This window comes from Armigeres subalbatus, chromosome 2 (assembly GCF_024139115.2).
Source record: "Armigeres subalbatus isolate Guangzhou_Male chromosome 2, GZ_Asu_2, whole genome shotgun sequence".
In the NCBI taxonomy this organism is placed as follows: Eukaryota; Metazoa; Arthropoda; class Insecta; order Diptera; family Culicidae; genus Armigeres; species Armigeres subalbatus.
The window spans coordinates 429,954,567-429,980,978 of NC_085140.1; the positions used below are offsets into that span (position 1 = coordinate 429,954,567).

The following is a 26,412-nucleotide window of genomic DNA, read 5'->3' on the forward strand; positions in this document are numbered from 1 at the left end:
TCGCGTGTGCTGCGGTCAGTTCTACCTCGGGAATTGACTGAAGCTTAGATACCGGCGAAAAAAAATGTGTAGAGACTTGACTGCAGGTGTGCGATCCACGAAGTGAAAAATAAGAGATGAGAAGAGAGAATTAAAAAGAGGAATTGCTAAGTGAGCTTTCTTTGCCTTATTCTTCAACTTTTCCCTTATTTCTCCTTCTTTCTTCCCTAATGTAATAGGTAATAAGTGAGAAGTGAGAATTGATAATTGAGAGGTGAGTAGTAAGAAGTGTAATAATAGTAAAATAATAATAATAGTAAGAAGTGTTAAGTGAGAAATGAGTAGTGAGCAGTGATAAAAAAGAAATGGGAAGTGAAAAAAGAGTTGTGAAAACTGTTAAATGAGAAATTCGAAGCGAGAAGTGAGAAGTGAAAAGTGAGAAGAAGAAAGTTAGAAATGCAAAGTAAGCTGTGAGAAGTAAGAAGAAAGAAGTGCGAATTGATAAAAGAGAAGTAAGAAGTGCGTAGGGAGCAACTGGAAGTAAGAGGTGAAAAGTGAGGAGTGAGTGGTGAAAAGTAAAAAGAGAGAAGAAACAAATGAGTACTGAGAAGTTAAAACTGAGGACCGAGGAATTTGAAGTGAGTATGAATGGTATGAGGGCCCTCCTTAGCCGTGCGGTAAGACGCGCGGCTCAAAGCAAGACCATGTTGAGGGTGACTGGGTTTGATTCCCGGTGCCGGGCTAGGCAATTTTCGGATTGGAAATTGTCTCGACTTCCCTGGGCATAAAAGTATCATCGTGTTAGCCTCATGATATGCGAATGCAGAAATGGTAACTTGGCTTAGAAACCTCGTAGTTAATAACTGTGGGAGTGCTTAATGTACACTAAGCTGCGAGGCGGCTCTGTCCCAGTGTTGGGATGTTATACCAATAAGAAGAAGAAGATGAATAGTGAGACATCAGCTAGAGTGAGAGGGGCCGTCCTGTGGGGTCAGCCTAGGATGTGGAAGAGTTCGACAGTGGGCTCTGTTGAACTTCTATAAAAAGCTGCATGTGTCCCCAAGCAGGCCCTATCAAAGCGACCGTGTGCCGCTCAAAGCGCACTAGCCTAGGCAGTCCCATCGCGGTGGATAAGGAACCTTGGGTCAACAACCTACTGTTCCCGAAACATCAATTTGTTCGAGAATCCAATAATGAAAGAATACGGACTGATTTTACAAATGATTCATATGTTCTTTTCATCTTTATACGAGGACTACAATAATTACAGAACTGGAAAACTTTGGAAAAATCATCACAAAGAAGCAATTTTAAAACAGTCTATATTTAATTGTAATTAAAATTTAATTCATTGGTAATATTCGTATCTTGTAACGATTAAATATGAAAGAAATTAAATTATACCTTTAATATTTCCAAATATATATTTCATCCATCTTTGAGAAAATAGAAAATAATATGACCAAATAATAGAAAAGTGACACAACTGATTTCTGACAAATTTCTGAGTTAGTTTATTTTCGACAACAGAATTGAAATGGGCGACAAACAAAGTAGAAGCCCACCCCGAATCCGCTTCAGGAATAACAGTAAAAACTCTCGGTCGATCTGAGCTCCCAATCAAGATCAATCTACCTGCCTTGTATTTTTGGAATCATCACAGCTCCACGTTCATGTTCACCGTCGCGTTTACACTTGCGGTGAGTTTACTGCAGAGATGATTTAATGATGATTCCGCAGCAATGACCGTGGAATGCTCATAAATCTGATATTCTTGATATTAAAAATATTTATTTGCATCTCACTACTAAATGCAACTCGGGCCTCTTATAAAAAGTTCGTTTCTGGAGCGCATATAAAGCCTTACAATTACACTTTAGGGGGATGGATTCCACTACTTCCATCATTTCATATCTATTTGCGGTTAAAATCGATTTTGTAAAAATTTCCTTGGCCAAAAACAATGTTTTGTCCATAGCTCTGGAACGCCATGGCCCATCGGTCAATTTTCAACAGCAAACAATGGGACTGGATTCTACGTCTATTCCAACTTGGCAAATCTGATGATGCTAAGTACCCAAAAGTTTGTCTCATATTTTTCTATATATATTTTCTCGCATAACTCCGAAAATAAAGGAATTTGTAGGAGTTTTATTAGCTGTAACAGGAGCTAACTTAAACTTCTTCGCTGTTGAAACTGATGGATAATTTTTGAAAAATATTCATTTTTCAGGGTTGGCATTTTTAAGCACTAAGGTGGCCAAAACCGGTGCACTTACCCTATTGATATAAAGATTGACAAACGCTCTATATTACCCACTAATACAGAAATCTTTACTAGTAGATGTTGAACAGTTGAACTAATTTTTTTTTTTTTTTTTTTTTTTTTTTTAACTAATTTTATTTGCTAATTATCTAATACATGCATTCATCTCTTAGACTAGGTGTTCCGTGTTTTCTTAACACTATCATCCTTATTTGCTATGTTACGCTTTTAGTTATTATTAATACATTTCAATTGCCTCTGGCAGTTAGAATTTTTTCCTCTGGTTGAATTGAACCATGTAGGAATTACAATGTTTTCAACTTAAACTAAACTTAACCTATTTTATACTAAGGGTACAAGGAGTTAATCGTTGCAATAGAAGATTGCAACGATTTTTGTCTAAAATTGGAAATTATTTTGTTGGACATTTGTTGCAATGTCTCAATATTAGAAATTCTATGAAGTTCATTGGTACTATACGACGGAGGCAACTTCAGAATTATTTTCAGAATTTTATTTTGGATCCTCTGAAGTGCCTTCTTTCTGGTATTGCAGCAACTAGTCCATATTGGCACAGCATACAACATGGCAGGTCTAAAAATTTGTTTGTAAATCAAAAGTTTGTTCTTAAGACAAAGTTTTGATTTTCTGTTTATAAGTGGATATAGGCACTTAATATATTTGTTACATTTGGCTTGAAGGCCTTCAATGTGATTTTTAAAAGTTAATTTTTGATCTAGCAGAAGTCCTAAATATTTAGCTTCGCTAGACCAATTAATTGGAACCCCATTCATAGTGACAATATGTCTGCTAGAAGGTTTCAAATAAGAAGCTCTCGGCTTATGTGGGAAAATTATAAGCTGAGTTTTGGAAGCATGCGGGGAAATTTTCCATTTTTGCAAGTAAGTGGAGAAAATATCCAAACTTTTTTGCAATCTACTACAAATGACACGCAGGCTTCGCCTTTGGCTGAAAGGCCCGTGTCATCTGCAAACAAAGATTTTTGACACCCTGGTGGTAAATCAGGTAAGTCAGAAGTAAAAATGTTATACAATATGGGCCCCAGTATGCTGCCTTGGGGGACACCAGCCCTTACAGGTAATCTATCAGATTTAGTATTCTGATAGTTTACCTGCAGTGAGCGATCTGATAAATAATTTTGGATCAGTTTAATGATGTACAGAGGAAAATTAAAATTCATCAATTTTACAATCAAACCTTCATGCCAAACACTGTCAAATGCTTTCTCTATATCAAGAAGAGCAACTCCAGTCGAATATCCTTCAGATTTGTTGAGCCGAATTAAGTTCGTAACTCTTAATAACTGATGAGTGGTTGAATGCCCATGGCGAAAACCAAATTGCTCATCAGCAAAAATAGAATTGTCATTAATATGAACCATCATTCTATTTAAAATAATCTTTTCAAACAGTTTGCTTATTGAAGAAAGCAAGCTGATTGGGCGATAACTAGAAGCCTCAGCTGGATTTTTGTCCGGCTTCAAAATTGGAACAACTTTGGCGTTTTTCCATTTATCTGGAAAGTATGCCAATTGAAAACATTTGTTAAATAAATTAACCAAGAAGGATAAAGAGCTCTCAGGAAGTTTTTTGATAAGTATGTAGAAAATACCATCATCACCCGGGGCTTTCATATTTTTAAATTTCCTAGTAATAGATCTCACTTCATCCAAATTGGTTCCCAACGAAGGGTCAAAAACATTCTCTTGATTGAGAATGTCTTCGAAGCTCCGTGTAACCTGATCCTCAATTGGACTAGTGAGACCTAGACTAAAATTATGGGCACTCTCGAACTGCTGAGCAAGTTTTTGAGCCTTTTCGCCGTTTGTTAATAAAATTTTATTTTCCTCTTTAAGCGCTGGAATTGGCTTTTGAGGTTTTTTAAGAATTTTTGTTAATTTCCAAAAGGGTTTCGAACTGGGATCCAACTTCGAGACATTATTCTCAAAGTTGGTATTTCTCAGAATAGCGAAACGTTTTTTAATTTCATTTTGCAAATCTCGCCAAATAACTTTCAACGCGGGATCGCGAGTTCTTTGATATTGCCTTCGCCTCACATTTTTAAGACGGATCAGTAGCTGAAGATCGTCGTCAATAATAATGGAGTTGAATTTAATTTCACATTTCGGAATTGCAATGCCTCTGGCTTCGACAATTAAATTTGTCAAAGATACGAGAGCATTATCAATATCACTTTTGGTATCGAGAGGAATATCAACATCAAAATTCCTATCGATATACGTTTTATATAAATCCCAATCAGCTCTATGATAACAGTTGAACTAATATTCCTTCCCTTCCTTCGGTGATTGCAAGGACGTGGCCAGGTATATAATTGCTACTGTATAAGAAAAGGTACTAATCCCAAGCATCAATTTGCGACAATGTGCAGCACCAGTTACGTTTTTCAGATAGAATGCTCACGAATTTGGAGTGCTTTTTATGTGCGAAAAACTTGTTACTGAATCATATTGAAAGCCACTTTAATTAATATTTCAATTAACAATTAGTAATATATTTCTAAAGTGACTAATTCGTAAAAAACATCGATATTTCGAGATAGCCCGAATTCATATGGAAAATTTTAACAAAGTTAGTTGAGGGACTACGCAGATTTCCAGGCAAAATAAGAATCCGCTACATGTTTGCGTGCGCCCATCAAATAACGACCAATTTAGTACCATTTACATATAAAGATGGAAGTGCACGAAACGAAGCGAAACGGTTCCTCCGATTGTGAGATGGCCCGTAGCGAAAGCAAGAGTCTTCAGCCATATGAAAATATGAAGAAAAAAAAATCAACTCGCATATGTTTACCGGCGATCTAATGAAATTGGTATCCTGGCAAGTTTGGCAAGAGGCAGTTCAATCTTTCGTCGTGAAAGAGTACTTCGGCATGCGGCAGTGAATTGTGTTTGGACAAAATTTGATTCTCGAGGACCGAGAAGGGGAATTTTTCTGGCGAGAAACGAGACGAAATAAAGCCATAAAGCACTTCCGGATTATTAGCGTTAATTGAAGTGGTAAATTTGGATTTTGTTTAGTCGTTTGTTGTTATTCGTTTAGCATAAGCTCTTTCATGTCGCTCATTGCATCGCGGCCCGGAGGGGCCCAGTTCCGATCGGATATGATGTTTTCCTGGAGATGGCGACAGTCCGAAAATGGAAATGTGAGGCAATGAAATCAAGATTATAGGCCGTCGAAACTACATGATCCGAGCCATAAATTTCCCCAGCGACGGCTTTGGCTTATGATTAATTGGCCTGATATTAACAGAGTTTAAGTTAGTGGCTGTAAAACCCTTTCGTCGAACGTTGCTTAAGCGAATGGAAAACATCGGAACATTTGAGTATCTTCATTTGATGGAAATGCCAAGGTTAAAAAAGTAGGCAACAGGCTCAGATCGATTTCTCGCTAAAAGGTTGTAAAAAGGAACCACAATAAACTAGTGATTGAGGATATAAAAAAAAACGTGTCTCACCGCCAGCACCAACACAAATCATTCAAATTAAAAGCTTTTAAAAGAGTAAACAATTTCCCCTCAGTTCTATGAAAGGTTTTCCTTGTCGTCATTAAAAATCATTTCCTCAGTCGAAATGTTATCCACTGACATTTAACCAGGACGATTTTCTGACGCATCTGCGAGAAAAAAAATAAGGCCAGGGAAAGGTGTTTCTACTGTCTTTTCGCTAGTAAGGAAAGAGCAATTTGTTACCATGTTGGTGTGCAGCTATTTCAACGTGGAACTACAACTGGCTCTGGGGGGTTCAGCTTACATTGCCTATGAAGTAAGTTGATACAGGAAATAAAAACCTGGTACCGATTCAGCAGACCGTTAGGAACAAGTGGGACATGATTCCTAATCATCTCCCCATCCCGAGTCATAATAATCACTGTGGAAAGGAGCAACCCCTAAAGCAGTTCAGACTTACTTGAGGAGGCTTATCAAATCGGGGAAAATCTGTATGAATATTCAAAAGCAATAATTGTGATTTGTTAACAGCGGCGTTACTCATGTTCCACATTAGAGTTGAGGGATTGAGTCATCATATCAAAGCATAGTAGAATTATGATATCATATTTGAAGGCATGAAACGATGGTTGTCGCTTAATATTAGTAAACCAGAAGCAATGTAATATGGCACCAGTCATGGTCCAGTTCCATGGTCCTTCGCTGTGAAAATTGTCTAACCTTCTTCAGTCTGGGAATGTTATGTGTGAATGAGTTTTTGTTTTTCGGGTTATAGAAGCTCCATTTTACTCCACCAAATTTTCGTTCTCAGATAAATCCTCTTTAGATAAATTTAACAAGCATATTCACAAAAATAGAGGACCGCAACGGGATAAAAAACCAAAACAATTCTGAAATGTTTAAAGCGCCACCATATGAACTGATTGAAAGTAAAAAACCTTCTACTTATCGTGGGGCATCGTCAGATTAAATCAATTTTGAGAGGCAAAGTAAGCAGCATTTCATTTTCGCGAGACATGGGAAGAAGGAAAACAGTTTTCCACTATCACTTGCCGGAATTTATCGCAATGGAATATATCTGGACAAAATATAGACAGGAACACCGTCTTCGACCAGAGGTCGTACAGACTGAACACTTAACACCTAGACAACGGACAGAACACATAGCACCCAGTGGACCGGTGGAGAATTTTTCGATCACGGAAAGTTTCCTCCTTACCGGGGCGGGAATCGAACCCACGTTTCATAGCCCATGCGTCTAGACGATTGACGTCGCTAACCGCACGGCCACGAAGCCCACAAAAAAAACGATGGTCGATAGACCAGTTGTCGCCGGAGTGAGTGAAAAATCCTACTTCTTGAATGCTTCTAAAACCTTATGCTTAGTATACAAGAAAAGTGGAAACAAAAATTTTAACCCAATCCAAATCCAATCCAAATCCAATCCAAATCCAATCCAAATCCAATCCAAATCCAATCCAAATCCAATCCAAATCCAATCCAAATCCAATCCAAATCCAATCCAAATCCAATCCAAATCCAATCCAAATCCAATCCAAACCAATCCAAATCCAGTCCAAACCAATCCAAACCAATCCAAACCAATCCAAACCAATCCAAACCAATCCAAACCAATCCAAACCAATCCAAACCAATCCAAACCAATCCAAACCAATCCAAACCAATCCAAACCAATCAAATCCAATCCAAACCAATCAAACCAATCCAAACCAATCCAAACCAATCCAAACCAATCCAAACCAATCCAAACCAATCCAAACCAATCCAAACCAATCCAAACCAATCAAATCCAATCCAAACCAATCCAAACCAATCCAAACCAATCCAAACCAACCAAACCAATCCAAACCAATCCAAACCAATCCAAACCAATCCAAACCAATCCAAACCAATCCAAACCAATCAACCAATCCAACCAATCCAAACCAATCCAAACCAATCCAACCAATCCAAACCAATCAAACCAATCCAAACCAATCCAAACCAATCCAAACCAATCCAAACCAATCCAAACCAACCAAACCAATCCAGATCCAATCGATCAGGTCGATCCAGATCCAGATCAGTCCAAATCCAATCCAGATCAAGTCAGGTCCAGTCAGATCAGTCAAATCCAATCGATCAGTCCAAGTCAATCCAGTCGGTCAGATCCAGTCAGATCAGTCAAATCCAGATCGTCAGGTCAGTCAAATCCAGTCCAGATCAGTCCAGATCCAGTCAAATCAATCCAAATCCAGTCCAAATCAATCAAATCCAGTCAAATCCAGTCAAATCCAACCCAGATCGGTCAAATCCAGTCAGATCCAAATCGAATCCAAACCAATCAAACCAACCAAACCAATCCAAACCAATCCAAATCCAATCCAAACCAATCCAAACCAATCCAAACCAATCAAACCAATCCAATCCAACCAAACCAATCAAACCAATCCAAACCAATCCAAACCAATCCAAACCAACCAAACCAATCCAAACCAATCCAAACCAATCCAAACCAATCCAAACCAATCCAAACCAATCCAACCAACCAATCCAACCAATCCAAACCAATCCAAACCAATCAAACCAATCCAAACCAATCCAAACCAATCCAAACCAATCCAAACCAATCCAAACCAATCAAACCAATCCAAACCAATCCAAACCAATCCAAACCAACCAAACCAATCCAAACCAATCCAAACCAATCCAAACCAATCCAAACCAATCCAAACCAATCCAAACCAATCCAAACCAATCCAAACCAATCCAAACCAATCCAAACCAATCCAAACCAATCCAAACCAATCCAAACCAATCCAAACCAATCCAAACCAATCCAAACCAACCAAACCAATCCAAACCAATCCAAACCAACCAAACCAACCAAACCAATCCAAACCAATCCAAACCAACCAAACCAATCCAAACCAATCCAAACCAACCAAACCAACCAAACCAACCAAACCAATCCAAACCAATCCAAACCAATCCAAACCAATCCAAACCAACCAAACCAATCCAATCCAATCCAAATCCAATCCAAATCCAATCCAAATCCAATCTAAATCCAATCCAATCCAAATCCAATCAAAATCCAATCCAAATCCAATCCAAATCCAATCCAAATCCAATCCAAATGCAATCCAAATCCAAATCCAGTCCAAATCCAATCCAAATCCAATCGAAATCCAATCCAAATCCAATCCAAATGCAATCCAAATGTAATCCAAATGTAATCCAAATGCAGTCCAAATGCAATCCAAATCCAATCCAAATCCAATCCAAATCCAATCCAAATCCAATCCAAATCCAATCCAAATCCAATCCAAATCCAATCCAAATCCAATCCAAATCCAATCAAAATCCAATCCAAATCCAATCCAAATGCAATCCAAATGTAATCCAAATGTAATCCAAATGCAGTCCAAATCCAATCCAATCCAAATCCAATCCAAATCCAATCCAAATCCAATCCAAATCCAATCCAAATCCAATCCAAATCCAATCCAAATCCAATCCAAATCCAATCCAAATCCAATCCAAATCCAATCCAAATCAATCCAACCAATCCGAACCAATCCAAATCCAATCCAAACCAATCCAAACCAATCCGAATTCACTCAAACCAATCCAAATCCAATCCAAATCCAATCCAAATCCAATCCAAATCCAATCCAAATCCAATCCAAATCCAATCTAAATCCAATCCAATCCAAATCCAATCCAAATCCAATCCAAATCCAAATCCAATCCAAATCCAATCCAAATCCAATCCAAATCCAATCCAAATCCAATCCAAATCCAATCCAAATCCAATCGAAATCCAATCCAAATCCAATCCAAATGCAATCCAAATGTAATCCAAATGTAATCCAAATGCAGTCCAAATGCAATCCAAATCCAATCCAAATCCAATCCAAATCCAATCCAAATCCAATCCAAATCCAATCCAAATCCAATCCAAATCCAATCCAAATCCAATCCAAATCCAATCCAAATCCAATCCAAAATCTTGAAGTTAGACATGTTGCAAGATGGGTTCCAAGATTTAACAAAAATTGGCTGCTTACCCAAGGGAACCAGGCCCTGGAAGCACCCGGAGGGTGGCCTGAAAATCGCCGAAATGTACACCAGTGTACTTGATTTGCAAAATTATCAAGTTTTTTTTTTTATTTCTTTATTATCAAGCTTTATCAAGTTTATTTAGCGCAATGGTGTCTTCGTCATATTTTATCAGTAAGTCAATGCACTTTTTCTGCAGATGTTCAAAATACATTTTTTTTCCTGCTACAGGCTTTGTGTCTCCACAATATAGATGTGGCGAAGTTTTATTGATTTTTTAATTAAATTTATTGAAATAAAATACTTCTTCGTGAGAATATTTGTATGTGCTATAACCATCTAGGATGAAATATTGTTAAAAACCTGAATCTCCCTTGATTTACCTTAGAGTCAAATGTCTCGTTATTTCCACATGTGGTATTCTCTTGCAAGCACGTTCAGTAATAAGTTTTATTGAATACTACAACCTATTAAGCAATAATTCTCCATACCACATACCACGAACCGTTTGTTTGATTAGTTATTTGCATTATAATCCAACTGCAGCCGTTTTTACGGTTCTTCTCAATTTCCAGAGTCCAACCCCCGAATGCACACAACGATTACCCCTCACCGCTTCTTCCACCCAAACACCAAACAAAAACACCCGCTGCACCGCCTTTCCAAGCAGTAAAACGCCCCGAGGGCCTCAAACCGGAAGCAGTGGCAAACCGTAATTATAGCTGAACTACTTCTTGCAACCAAAACCGTTGAATGTGTGTGTTTACCTTTCACTCCGTGGAGCCTTTCCTCCCGGATTACCCCCGGGGATGTAGCGCAGTTATTATCAAATGAACAACTTTATGACCGCAAAGCGAGCCGCGGTCTGTCGGTCGGTTCGGTGATGTGGCAATTCATAAGTGCAATACCGGCAGAAGTTGATTGATATAAGCTTCCTCTATGCCATCGTCGTTGCCGACGTCGGACTGACTGCCTGACTTTTGGTCGCTGAGCTGGTTGGATGATTGGTGTTTGTCGCTCCTTGATTGGTGGTTGGCTGGCGGTGGCAGAGGAATCGGTACCTTTGTGGCTTTGTAAAGATCACAGAAGTTTCAGCTGGTACTGCTGAAGCAGCAATAAGCTGATGATTCGTAGGGAATTATTGCCATTTACCAATTTTCTCCAATAAACTTTGAACAGGTGCATATTCGGAACGACGACGCGACGAGTAGTAGTGGTTGGGCGTGTGATGATTAGCTAGTTGCTAGCCAACCGTCAACAAGTTTGTCTTGAGAAGGTAAAATTACTTATGGGTGATTGGTCGGAAGTTTTCTGACTTTAGAAGGGTGTTTAATGTTCTGGAAGAAAATGGCAAGTTGGATTTGTGAAAACTGACTGTAATGTAAAAAAAATACTACTTAGATAAATCGATTGGTTTCGACCATATGTGGGGCGCTCAATTGAATTCCTCTACTATGCCGAAAGTTTGATAATGGAGATTATTGTGTTCCGTTTTCGTTGAAATCCCGAAAAAAAATTATATATCAAATACTCGAAACGTACCAACTTACCTAGTACGTTACCTAAACGTACCTAGTACGTATAAAATAAACGTACCTACTTTCTCGATGGGGGCCCTTCTAATCCGTGCGGTAAGATGCGCTTCTACAAAGCAAGACCATGCTGAGGGTGGCTGGGTTCGATTCCCGGTGCCGGTCTAGGCAATTTTAGGATTGGTAATTGTCTCGACTTCCCTGGGCATAAAAGGTATCATCGTGTTAGCCTCATGATATACGAATGCAAAATGGTGACTTGGCTTAGAAACCTCGCAGTTAATAACTGTGGAAGTGCTTAATGAACACTAAGCTGTGAGGCGGCTCTGTCCCATTGTGGGGATGTAATGCCAATAAGAAGAAGAAAACATAACAGGGGTCTCTAGTAGCCTTATGCTACGTACACACCAGTCAAGCAGTTTGACGAACATTGACTCCGCCCCCAAGAAAACGCTTCAGCTGCTGCTTTATTTGAACGTGTGTGAAGTTGTTCGAACAACCATTTGACAGTTGGCTTCTCGGTTGGAAAAAATTAAAACGGTTTGATTTTGGTTTGAGTTGTCGGGGGTGGAGTCAAAAAGTTCGCCGAACATGTTTGAGCATTTGTAGTGAAGTTGCACAAACCCCCATATATTTTTTGATGATTGGTGCTCAAGTTGGTGCTTCTGTCGTTCGTGTGTGATATTGTTGGTCGAATAAATTGACTGTTCGTGTCGCTGTTGGTAAAACTTGATGGATGTTTGAATAAACGAGAGGTGGAGTCAATGTTGGTCAAATTGCTTGACCGTGTGTACGTTCCATTAGAGAAAATGAAGCCTGTAGCTCCTCCCTTTTTGTTCTAGATGTCACGGAGAGCGGAGAGCAGAGAGCGGCCCCAGAATCGACAAAAAATCCTGCTGTAGCAGAGTCACAAGCACGCGTCGAAAAGAGACGCTGCAAAAATGTATTCACATGACTGGCGTCTTTACCAGGGATTAAAGGCTCCCCCAGACCTAAGCGATTTCATCGCCGCGACGGCGACAACTAGTCGTCGCGATTCTATCGTTGGGTCGCTGCAGGCAATGTTCTATTTACGCTTCCATACCAACGGCGACAGAATCGCTGTCGCCAAGCGATAGAATCGTGTCGCGGCTGTCGCGTCGCGTGTATTTGGGGGAACCTTAAATCCAAAGGAGAATGGAAAAATCTCTCACTTATCATCTCTGTTTAGAATCTCGATAGATTTGGACTGATTCGGGGGGCTATACTGCCGTCATACGCATATTTGCCCATGTGTGTTGGGATTTCCTATGTACATGGGACAGTTATGCGTATAACGGTAGTATACTTAAAAAGAAATTTCTTTTAAAAAGCCTCAATTACGGGGGGCACCAGTTCTGTGATGCATTACAACTTGTTTCACACAGCTATGTGAAAAAATATGGCCCCCAACATAGAATGAGCAAGAACGAAGCGTTTTATAACAGCCTCCCGGTGGGGGCTGCCTAGAATCGGTTTATTCGCACTTGTATACACGTTCGAGAAACTTGTTTCGATGACTTGTTATGCTACGTACACACCAGTCAAGCAGTTTGACGAACATTGACTCCACCTCTCGTTTGCTCAAACATCCATCAAGTTTTACCAACAGCGGCACGAACAATCAATTTATTCGACCAACAATATCACGTTCCATTATGATTTGAAGAGGTTTTGCCTCTCTTTTATCCTTGTTCGTTATCTATTATTATATAACAAAATATCTATCAGAAAATATTCAACATCTGTCAAAAGTAATCTTGCTCTGCGAGCAGGGTCATTTGAAGATTATTGGACTGTCATTTTTAAGTTTAATTTGATCTAAATTCACGAATCGGACCAAAGCCTAAGAGCGATTTCTGTAAACCCTGGTCTTAAACATTTCCGTTGCAATACATCGAGTGGGTAATGTTGACGTCAGTAGCAATCAAGTTGCTGTTTGTGATTGAAATGCACATTATTGGAAATAAATCGGTTGGCTTGGCGTCGGCAGATAGTTGTCGTCGGTAGCAAAATTCCGTATGCATATCAGAGAGAGACGCTGCAAAAATTTATTCACATGGATGCCACATGGAAATTCCACTTTTCACCGACGACAGCCAAATTGATGATTTCACGAAACTTTTTTCAAATATGCGTAACTGTATTTGATCTTGAAATCTCGCTTAACTTTTCAAAAGGGCCTAAGTAACATTTTTTTCATGAATTAATTTGAATAGCGCAATCAACAGAACAAAATGAAAGCTATTGATTGCTGTATTCAAATTAATTCATGAAAAAAACGTTACTTAGGTCCTTTTGAAAAGTTAAGCGAGAAATCTCTCAATTCAGCATATTTCGTTAAGCTTCAACGATATACTGGAATCTATTCTTTCTGTTAGACACATAAGTTCAGCAAAATAATTTAAGTTATGAGCACAGTCACCATTCCAAAAATCAAGATTAGAATCAAGTGCGCCCATTTAAAAAAAGTTCCTAGATTTACAGCACTACTGACACAACCCGCGCACTACGAAGAAAATTCATCTCGGGTAAATAATGCACATTTTGAATCTTTCATAGCAATAAATCCAAAGTAAAAATCTTGAGGAAATATTTTACTGAGCGAATAAATATTTTACAAGAATTCGCCACAGCCACAAACGGTTGCATTTCGGGAAAATCAACGCAATTTAACTTTCTAGCAATATAATGGTGGCCCTGAAAAGAATCAATTTATTTTCCATGTGCCCAATCACTATCGACGTGGCAGCCATTGTCGCTTGGATCGCTATCCGACGCCATGGTTTGCTAAGCAGACTCTGCTCTCCGCTCATATACATCCCCAAAAAAACAAATCATATACATCCCCTGTTCCTGCCGAGCAAATGCATCATTTGAAAGTAGGGATCATATCCAGTGATGGGAAATGTCAAAAAAATGTCATGGGGTTGCTATTACTAATTTGCTAATAACTTTTTTCAAAAGTTATGTACAATTCGGATTTTTTTATTAACATGTAATGCTCAAAGGATCCTACAAGTTTGCCAAACAGGTCATTGTTCTAAATACACAGTATGAGGCACGATAACGAATTTAAAAAAATGTCACGGAATGTCATGACATTAATGTCATTTGACACTAATTCGGCTCTCACGGCGCCAATTTAAGTTTTAGAGCAATGACCTATTAGAAAAAGTTTTAGTATCCTTTGAAGGTTTTATATTCATATAAAACATACGATTGTAAATTTCTGTAAAAAAAAGTTATTAACAAATTAGTCCCATGACATCGATATGACATTTCCCGTCACTGATCATATCTACATTATTGTCTTAACTCTTCCGGGACGGATGGGTCATATATGCCCAGCGTTTCAGATTCGTGATAAAAATGATCAGAACTTATTCTGCAATCAGCTTTTTTTAATGCTCTTCCCAATAATACAACATTATCAAAAAGAATTCTGATCCCGAAAATTCAGATTCAAAAGAATTCAGGTCCCGAGCAGAAGTGTTTACAGCAGTTGGTGTGAACTCGGTGTGCATGAGAGATAAAATACTAAAAAATAACATGCAGAATACTTTAGGCAATAATAATTTGAGAAAAAATATTTTAAGCACTTTTAGTGGAATGTATTCAACTGTCTAAGACGAGTTTAGTACTCTTCATTTAATTCCACTACATTTGTAGTGAAATTAAATTGAGAGTACTAAACTCGTCTTAGAAGGTTGAATAATAATTTGTTATGCGTTTGGCATTGTAATAACAGAGTATGTTATGCATAAAGTATTCAGCCCAAGATTCAGCCTAATATTTTTTGATATTTTTTGTGTGTTACCTCTTAGGGCACGTTACGTAAAAATTTACCATTTTCTAACCCCCTCCCCCATATAACACACTTTTTGTATGAAGGACCCCCCCCTTAAGCGTCACGTAATTTGTGGATGTTTCTTTATGCGTACCAAATTAATAACACTTTACGGTATCAGAAACAGAAATAGGTATTATAGAGTTATTTTCTTTCTTACGCGATGAGCCGGCCTAGGATCGAACATCTCGTTGATAAAGACACACAAAAAGTTATTTTTCCCTGCTCGGGATTTGATCTCGGATTTTTATTCCTATCGGTATTCATCAAAATTAATTGATTAATTGAAAAAAACTCTTAAGAAATTTTTCCGCGTTCTTCTAGATAAGTCTCTTCTGAACTTTTTCCCCCATTTTGTTCAGAAGATCTTCAATGATTTTTTTACGCAAGATGTTCTACTAATATTTAGATTTATTTTATATCATGGAAACGGAGCCTTCTTGATGTACGGAATAAACGTAGTGCCGATATCGTCTGATCATATCGATGACCACGCTCATGTCGACGGGTCAAGCGAGCGTGAGCGGACTCTCTCCTCTACGATATCTCACGACGCTTAAGCGGGGCGAAGATGAAAGCAACGATGCTTATGAAGGACGCGAATGATCAGTTATTTACCGACTCAACTGATCAGCTAAAACGTTGGTTCGAGCACTACGAACAACTTTTTCAAGTACCAGCCAGGCCACTACCACCTCGGCATGATCTGCCTAGGATCCGACGTATAACACGCGTCAATACCGAAGCTCCATCACTGCTAGAGATTCAAACAGCCATCCAAAGTATGAAATCGACTAAAGCCCCAGGGGTTGATCACATAGCAGCCGAGATGCTCAAAGCTGACCCCATGACATCCGCTCAAGTACTGCATCGTTTATTTCGTAATATCTAGGACACCGCAACTTTCCCGGTCAACTGGATGCAAGATATCTTAGTGAAGGGTGACCTGACTGTATGCGATAACTGGCGAGGCATTATGTTGCTGTGTACCGTTCTCAAAGCTATAGGCAAAGTTATCCTGGATTCAGGAAAAGATCGATGCGACTCTCCTAGTGATGAACTTATTATATTAATAAAAAATCACTCAAATGAAGGGCAAACAAAAAGATGCGACTCTCCGGCGGCAGCAGGCCGGAAGACCCATATTGTCACGCTCCGTTACATTCTGGAGCAGGTCAACGAATTCCAAGAGTCCCTTTACATGGTATTCATTGACTGCGAAAAAGCTTTCGATCGTCTCAATCACGAGAATTTGTGGGGCGTCCTGAGACGCAACCCGAGCAGCACAAGTCAGGCAAAAATGGTTGCAGCACCTTGATTGTGACTAAATCTGGTCATATATTAGTTGCAATAACCTATTTAAAACTTTTGTGCTGCTAGGGAAGGGGTTCCTGACAAAATCATCGGCCTCATCGAAGCACAGTACGAGGCCTTCTCGTGTAGAGTGCTGCACAGTGGGGTCTTGTCCGACTCTATCCGAGTCGTAGCTGGTGTGAGGCAAGAATGTATTCTATCACCGTTACTGTTCCTCATTGTAATCGATGAGATTCTGGTAGGTGCAATTGACCGTGTACAACACCGCGGGCTGCTATGACAGTCTATAACCATGGAGCACCTAAACGACTTTGAATTGGCTGATGACGTTGCATTCCACGCTCAACGGCGCTCTGATATGCAGAGTAAGCCCATCGTATTTGCCGAGCGCCAAATCGTTGGATGTAAACGGTCACTGTGTTTCTTCTAGTTTCACAGTAGCCAGGCAATAAGTGGATAATGTTGAAAGCCTTCAATATCTTGGAAGCCAAATGGCGTCAGACGGCGATACCAAGAGAGAAAGCAAGGGCTGCCTATGCGAGTTTAAGAGATAACTTGAAAAACACAGACAAGTGAACGCACAAAAAAAAAAGAAATTTCAACTCGAACGTAAAATCTGTGCTGTTATACGCTAGCGAAACATGGTGTGTATCAGTGGAGAACACTCAACGGCTGCAGGTGTTCATCAACAGATGCCTGCGGTGTATAATTTGGGCCTGGTGGCCTCACAACTGGTTCTCAAACAACGAGCTCCATCGTCGTTGTCACCAGAGGCCGATAGCAACAGAAATTCAGGATCGGAAGTGAGGCTGGGTCGGCCACACTCTACGTAGGGTCGGAAACGAAATCTTAAAAAAAAGCATTAGACTGAAACCCAGCGGGACATCGCAGCAGAGGCAAACTCAGAGACTCATGGCGGCGAAGCCTCAATAAAGAAATAAAAGAAGTCGACCGAAATCTGAGCTGGCAACAGGTTAAAGCGATAGCTGGACATCGCTCAAGATGGAGATATTTCCATAAGACCATAAGAAGAAATACGACATAAAATTACGAAATGGCAGCAGTTTGATTTTTTTTCCTTCACTCAGGTCGATACGGATAATCAATGTATGTAACTCTTGTTTATACTATATAAAAATATTACCCGTACTGCCCAATGGCCCTTTCTACTAAACAACCATTTCGAACAAACGAGAGTTCAGTGCGAGATTTCTCTTGTTTCGAACAGCAGAACGATGGCGCGTTCGGCCGAAATATTGTGTTCGGCTTTGCGCGGCCGGTAATAAAAATCAGTTCAGTGCGTGATTTCTCTTGTTTCGAACAGCAGAACAATAGCGCGATCGGCCGAAATATTGTGTTCTGCATTGCGCGCCCGGTAGGCCGGTAGTTAGTTTGTACTACTTTTCGCGCCCGATTCATGGCTAGGTAAAATCACTATGTATAAAAAATGGCATGGTCGTATCGCTTATCAGAGTGAATCCAGATCCAGCGATGCCTACCAATTAACTGATAATCCTTCCTGTGGTTTCTGTAAAGACGCAGAGGTAAACACGGTCTTCAAATAACAAAAACCACCTACTAATATTCCTTACTTCTTCCTAACTGACTACAAGGACGTGGCCGGCGCCGTTATTGATCATTTGAATTTTAGAGTCACTGAAACTTGCACCCTGAGAATGCTTGAACAATCCCAGTCAACCATTCAGTTGATTCTTTGAGCAATTTCACTGATTCTGGTCAATCACGGAGTAGCAACCATAGATATGTGTAGTCAGTCAAAGCTAAAGCTAAAGCCAAGCTAACAACCATTTCGAACAAACGACTTTTACGACTGAATGACCTGTTCGGCTAAATGACACTTCCTGCCTTCGGCCAAATGACACATTTGGCCTATGTTATGTTTTATGTTATGTTTATTTATTTTAAAACAAAATTTAGAAGAGGGAAAACCCCTTTTGAGTGAATTCATTTAGAATTCTCTCAAAAAGGCACAAATACTCTTCATCTTTTCAAAAATCGTAACAAATAAATAAAATATAATATAAATACGAAACGGCTCATCCGGGAGATATCCATATCAGAGCCAAGCCACACCAGGACGAAAAACGAAGGGGGTCTATGAGGTCAGTAACCTGAAATGAAAAATAAAAGAGAAAACAAAGAAAGTATCAAACATTATAAGAAATGCCACGGAAAATGCTGGGTAAAACGCTGGCACGGCAAATCCTCTGTAAAGCTTACCATTGGTACTTCGCGTACCTGTAGGAATAAAAAAAACCCCATCTCGCGATCCTTGGCCTCTTACCCAGCAACTCATATCCCTACCTCCTCGTGGTGCTGATCGGGATACGAGCAACCTTAGGGAAGATCGGGTAACCAACCCCGGTGGAAACTATGGTCGTATGCTGCAAGGAAGGGGGGGGGGGGTTGTTCCTATCCGAAAGTGCAAATCTTAATGAGCGTCTGTTCTCCAACACTGCATTCAATCTTCTTCATCAAAGAACAACACATGAAAATGAAGAAATGGTTTATGTAGATAAAATCTCACAATCCGCTATTTTATGTGTCCACACCACATAACAATAGAATCCAATAAATGATGGAATTTATTTCATAATCCATAAATGACTAGCATATATTATTGCAAACTAATGTAAAATGTAAAATTACCGCACGGCCCTCCTTAGCCTTAATGTTATGTTATACAAATTAACTTAACTTAATGTTATACAAATTTTTCTATTAACGCCTATTACAAAATTCCATTCTGAGTCAACAAATACGTATTCAGTTTTCTTCTATACAGATAGAAAAATCCACTGAAATTTACGCTGAAAATCATGCACATAAATGGAACGCCAATGTTAGCGTAATTTCTCACGGGATATAGCTTAAATGTATACAATATTTGACGTGAATCGTCAATATTGTATACAAGTTGTACGCAATCTTGTTAGGAAGAGGACCATTTCAGAGTAGAATAGCGTAAATTTTCGCATGTCAAGTTTTTTTTTCCAAGTTCGTTTATTTGGTAGACTCAGGCGTGTATAACACTTTACGGAGCCATGGTTCTTTGCGATATATACAATCAATATCATTTATTTTTTCAGTTAGTAAGAGAGGGGTAGAAGCCAGCGTACTCGTGGTGACTCGAGGTTAGTTTACAATGTTTAAGGATGGACGGGGCTAAGGATTTTGGATCAGGGAATTTCAGCTTCTCATCCGGGTATTTGGCGTCAGGGACGATGTGGCGTGTCGTCGTGCTCGAGGAATGGTTCGACTGGGAGCATCTTCCGGATGGCAAGAGCTATGGTGCTCTATGGAACAGAAAGCAGAGACTAAGCACAAAAAAAAACTTTGAAGAAAGAAAAAAAACAAACTATTAGATTTTGATATCAGAAGCACGGAGAAAACTATAAATGGCCTGCATATAGACTACATCACGATCTCCCAAAACACCTCGAACTTCCCTGAAGGAAATGTCAAGTTTTACGCGCTGTTTATTTTTCATTATTTTTTTCTGTGAAACGTCTTCGGTGTTTTGTTTGAAATGTCCAACAGAAAACGAAAAATATCTATTACTATTCTATACATAGGCGCCAACTTTGGGGGGGGGGGCATTTTTTGCCCCCTCAGAAATTATCTAAGGGGGCAAAGTATCATTTCGCCCCCCCCATATATTTTGCCTTCATAAGTCCAGTTTTTGAAGATTATCCATAAATTTTCATATTATTGCAATGGTCTATTCAAATAAAAGATATTTTAGTTACTAGATAAAGATTGTCGCTGTCGTCGCTGTCCGGAACATCTTTTGCTGGCGAGGATAGGGGAGCTAAATGTCAAAGAAGGAAAATCCATACGATTTGACAGGTATGTACCACACATGTTTCGGACAGCAGAACAAAGGGAACCGAAGCGACAATCTTTATCTAGTAACTAAAATATCTTTTATTCAAATAGATACCAGACTATTTTATTTATATTGACACAAGACACAAGCACAAGACACCATCAAGACTGCTCCTGTCTTTAGCCATGGCAAAGGATATAATCTTTTTTTTCAGGGATTCTCCAAAACAGGCTCTCAGGGAACAATTTTGTCTCAGATTCTGTTTCAGGCTCTCGAATGGAAGAGTAGGCTGTGCTCGTGAACGGAAGCGTTTAAAACTTCCGGTCACATTTATGATAGGAGTTCGACTGATCAGGGTAATTATGCTACGTTTCAACTATGCAGTCTCGGTAATCGAACGATAATTTTGATTTATTTCTAACGATTCAACAACTTTTCAGGTCTTCTTCAAGAGAACTGTAATTATGTTTTAGTATTAGGCTGGATATTAAAATTTTGAAATATCCAGCCTAATACTAAAACATAATTACAGTTCCCCTGAAGAAGACCCGAAAAGTGGTCGAATCGTTGGGATTAAATCAAAATTATCGTTTGATTACCGAGACTGCATAGCCGAAACGTAGCATAACTTCCTGTCACAGTTTATTTTTCTCGAATATTTTTTTTAATATGAAAGTATCTACTGGATGTGTTACGTTCTTCAAAGTGTTTTACGCGTTAAAGTGGTGCTAGTGCGGTATTGTTTCAATTCAAAATAAACAATTAGGTTTCGAAAAAGCATAGTTATAATCACGATAGTGGCAACCGTATTGAATTCGTCCTCAGATGTTCATTCGAAGCTTCTTCCAGCTAATATAAGCACCATGTTTCCAAGTTTCTGGTCTCCGGATATGGATTACAGTGGTGAGATTGTTTCAAAATGTTGCTTATCTTATGACAAAAACTAAATACGCGCTGGTTACCATGAATCCGGAAGTTTGCTTATGGATCCTTTATCCTATTGATAATACAAACAGGTGGAGTTTATTGTAAGCAAAAGTGACCTCGGACTAGTCATGAATTATGTGAAATAGACAGCTTTCTTCCATAACATTACTGCGAGGGGGTGAATTTGTACGCACGCACGCAGATTCTGTTTGAGGCTCTCGAATCAAATGATACTACCAATCTAGTACCGCTTTTCTCAGTAAAATATGTGTCGACGTCGTCTGTCATGGCGAACTATTCTGGTTCAGTTGAATTTTACACAACTTTGTCTGGTGACGCGAAGCGATTGACGGTGCAACGAAATATGTTTCTGCAGTCGTTGATAGAAGGTACCATATCTGCTGAAAGCGTCACAGATGTAGTGGACAACCACATTGGATAGATCTTCTGAGAAAATTTGTCAAGTATGTAAATCTATTTATCACCATTCCGATATCTGCTGCTGAGCGATCGTTTTATGGGTTCCGTACGTTGGAAACCTATAGGAGATCCAGTATGGGACAACAGCGACTGAAATCCATATCTCTACTGCACTTCTACAAGGACATGGTGAATAAATCAATACCAAATTTTTAAAATGGCTTATCTGCTTTTGTAAACAAAGATTCAAACGTCGATTTGACGAATCTGACAGCACTCCCATGCAAACCAACACCATGAACAGGTACCCGAAGTCTTCGCCTTCGTGGGAGTGCTATCTTTGTTTACAAAAGTAGATAAGTCGTTTTGAAAATTTGGTATTGAAATGTGGATAAAGTGGTTAATAGCCAGAGAATAAAAAAAAATGTAAGCAGGGCCTACGGTTTTTAAAAATCTATTGCTGTGATTGTTTCATTTCCCGAATTGAATATCATACCTCCATGGCGCACCACCTCCACCCCCCCCCCCCTTAAAATTAGTTGGCGCCTCTGATTCTATCCCATTATTTTCAAAAGTGAACCGACTCAATATTTAATACGTCAGGGTCAGAGTGTAAATGTAATCAGATATGAATCAGGTCAGTACAACTTTGTCAAAGAGGCAAAGTCGTGGCGTGGATTCCCGAGGCCTTTGTGAAGTATTTTTAGGGCGCCTCCTTTTTACTAAGCCCAACTTCTTCACCTCTTATGCCTCAAACCAGATTTAAGCGCATGACTAAGCACCTTTCAATCTTATAATAATGAGTATCAAACTAATTCTCCTCTCCTAATACTGCATTGACTGTAAGGGCGTAACCGGCTCATACTGTTCGAGCAGCTGTTTCGTACTCAATTGAAGGGTTTCCGAGCCTCTAAAACAGGTTGAATTTGGAAGAAAAAAGACAGGAACACCGTCTTTGACCAGAGGTCGTACAGACTGAACACTTAAACACCTAGACAACGGACAGGACATATAACACCCAGTGGACCGATAGAGAATTTTTCGATCACGAAAAGTTTCCTCCTTAACGGGGCGGGAATATAACCCACACACCATAGCCCATGCGTCTAGACGATTGACGTCGCTAACCGCACGGCCTCGAAGCCCACCTGGTAGCATTTTAGTACAACTTTTTGTATAAAAAAAGAAAAAAATATTTCTTCATTCCTGGCAACTGCTGCCGTAAAAACTTTGCGATCACATTTCTGAAATGCAATCTGAAAGACATATTTTTGTGCATTTTAAAAATGAGCAGAGGATTCGTCTAGCGAGCAAATGTATGTTATTAACAATTCTCAATCTGCGCAGACCATATTCTTATATTCTGGTTTTGATTTTGCTCAATACCAGAAAACCACGCTGATAAATAAATATGAAGTATGCATAATCACATAAGTCTTAAATGAAATAAGGTTAAATAAGGTTTAATAGAATTTAAATTAGAAAAAAACACAATTCCTATATTTTTATATACACACTTACTGATGTAAAGCTGAACTGATATAAAATTGATCAGATTCGGGAGCACCCACTCCACGATCAATTCCTTTGGAAGCGGTACAAATGCTGGGGTATTACTTTATCGCCAATGGTAAACGGGAACACAGCGATTTATCACAGACTGCTTCTTCTGTTACTATAATTCAATTGGTCGCAAAGCAGTTATTTGAAATGAAATCAAAATTGCGTACATAATGTAAAATCAGTTCAATGAAAATTCCGCGGAAAAAAAAAAATAAAATTTCGTTTCGTTTCGAAAAATTTCGAATTAAATGGACGTTGATTTCGTATCGTTTCGAAATCTCGAAAATAAATATATATTTCGTTTCGTTTCGTTTCGAATCAACACAAACATTTTAAATTTCGTTTCGTTTCGTTAGGAAAAAGTGTCTTATCGCATATGGCCCATATTCCATAACTGAACGAATAGTTATTTTATAAAGGGTTGGAAGGGGGTGCTCACCAAGTACCAGTGATCGTTCGAAGGAAATTAATTCGCTTTAAACAAGTGGATTGAATATATCTAATATGAGCAATAATTGTTGACTGTCATACGGAATTAAAATATAAATCTCAATTGTAGTTTTTCTTTATTTTCACACAAAATAAAATCTTTTTTATGAGAAAATATGATATAAATATATCAAAGATTGTAACGAACAGCTAGCAGAAGGAATGATGAAAATCCATCCAACCCCTTTCAAATCAAACGAATAAGAACACAAACCAATTTATTTTTAAAGATATATTAGAACAAGATGATAAGAAAAAACTGTATACAAAATGTGTGCTTCATTTTTTGAGTAATTATTTTCATTTGGTTCATTCTCTTTTCCATACATAACAACAATCACTGCTGTTGCAGTCGATCCGAAGTTCAGTGCACCCGTTTCCAATGTAACGGTGCCGGTCGGTCGTGAGGGTGTGATGACCTGCAAGGTCCAAGACCTACACAAGTATAAGGTAATTTTCCGCACGATTAAATTGTTCGACTTCGACGCAATAACCCACATGCGATTAAGATTCACTTCCTTTTGACTCCTGCGAACAGGTCGCGTGGCTCCGAGTGGACACCCAGACGATCCTGACCATCGATACGCTGGTCATCACCAAAAGCGAGCGGGTCTCCGTGACCCATACCGAGCAGCGCATCTGGCATTTGCGCATCAAGGACATCAAAGAATCCGACAAGGGTTGGTACATGTGCCAGATCAACACCGACCCGATGAAGAGCCAAATGGGATACCTGAACGTTGTGGGTGAGTGATGGGGTGGGCTCTTTTGTCACCTTTGGCAGTAAATACGTCCGCACTCCGGCTGTAGATGGCCCCGGGAATTGGCCCAGTCTTGGAATCAGAGCGGACAGCCTCGGAGTGGAGGCATATTATTACACAAATTCCTTTAATCACTGACTCGCGTGCCTGCAGATAGGATAATAATTTACCTCTAACTGCTGCGGGACGGCGGGAATTTGTACGGTGGATAACCAAACCGACAGCTCTAATGCCACATTACGGTTCATAAGAGAACCGACGATTGGTTGAGCGGTGACGATGTTTCGCGGAGACGCTTGCTGGAGGGTTGCCCCACGGGGAATTAGTGGCACCTAAGTAGTGCTAGCCGAACGTGTGGGTGGTGTTAAAATTTTAATCATAACCATTTACATTTGTAGTTTTAGGTCTTCACCGTGAGCGACGGCGGATTAATCGGTACACGATTTGCTTAAACTGATTAGATTTCTTGGCAGATATGCAAACACCAAAATGTTCATACAAAACTAATGCTCTGCCCCTGATTGCATATTTGTAACATAGGCATTTTGGTTGATTTTGCGAATTGTTTGTCAATCCTTCCCACAAACTCAATCATTTCCAGCTTACTACAGATAAGCAAGATAGCAAAGCCAATTTTACTGTTGTGGGATTAGATGCAGTAAATTGCTTTCTGAACGGTTCACAGATTTTCTACAAAATGAACAGAAATGCGAGTGTTACAAATATGCGAACATGGGCAGTGCTATACTGAGAACACTTACACGTCACAGGTGAACACTTACTTTTTGTCAATCTGACGAAATTCATCAAATCTGATACCGGGGAGAAATCAATCGTAAGAAATTGACAGTGTACCGACCGGTTTGCCTTCTGAAATTTCCGCCGTAGTAACCACAGCCATGGTTACCCGCACTATCAGCGACAGCGTGGCTAACTCCATTCCTACCCCCATTTCCCTGACAATTACTGCTACGTAGGTTACAGGAAGGGGAATGAAATTTGGCTTGGCATTTGCCGACCTCCTTAATTTGCTCCTTGTGTTCGGAATTAGTGTGATACTAACGTAGCAGCTGCTTAGAATGCGAAAACACCTAAAAAGGTTAGAGACGTAAATAAACCATTAGTGCCCTCAGTTGGTTTCCGTTTGGTCTGGAGAAGCTATTTTGGGTGACTTGGAATAAATGTCGCACGTAATTTGAATTTGATACTTGTCTGGCACTGAATGTGGGAGCGAATGATTCGAATGTTTTTGTAGACACCAGACAGCATCGTTTGATGCTAAGATACACATTTATGACTGATGATTTATCAATTGATCCTTATTTCCCTTTTTCCTATTCGAAGTTCCGCCGGACATACTTGATCAGCAAACTAGTCAGGACATGACTGTTGCAGAAGGCTCCAATCTTACGTTGTCCTGCGTTGCAACTGGCGTACCGGAACCGACCATAGTATGGAAACGGATCGGCAGCGAAGGAACACTCAGCATTGTGGACCACTCAGGAAGTAAGTTTATTCTAATACACTTTCCCCCCTTCTGCCAAGTGACTCGTACCCAACCGTTAATGGGCAATCGTTTGGGGAAGCCAACGACGACGAATTTATTAGCGATAAAGCTGATTTTTCTGGTCATTTTGTCACCCTTTTCCGCAGCTATCAGCAACGACGGGTCTGTTTTGAATATCTTCAACATTCAACGCCATAATGCCGGCGAGTACCATTGCGTGGCTTCAAATGGTGTCCGGCCAAGCATGAGCAAGCGAATCATGGTGACGGTCGATTGTAAGTACTATGTGATAAGGAAAGGGATTTTTTCTTGTTTTTTTTTTTTGAGTACATTTCTAATTTTAGTTCAACCAAAATGTAAATATTATAAAGTAGATTGA

At 39.5% G+C, this 26,412-nt stretch overlaps 1 protein-coding gene across 1 annotated transcript in view; it reads left to right on the forward strand.

Moving 5' to 3' along the window:
* Nucleotides 1-26,412, forward strand: part of LOC134217937 (lachesin-like) — a 75,416-nt gene that overhangs the window by 48,019 nt on the left and 985 nt on the right. Inside the window, exons 2-5 of the mRNA XM_062696784.1 lie at nucleotides 24,118-24,215; nucleotides 24,304-24,511; nucleotides 25,871-26,032; nucleotides 26,180-26,308. Of these exons, the coding sequence (XP_062552768.1) occupies nucleotides 24,118-24,215; nucleotides 24,304-24,511; nucleotides 25,871-26,032; nucleotides 26,180-26,308 (597 nt within the window). The remainder of the gene's footprint in view (nucleotides 1-24,117; nucleotides 24,216-24,303; nucleotides 24,512-25,870; nucleotides 26,033-26,179; nucleotides 26,309-26,412) is intronic.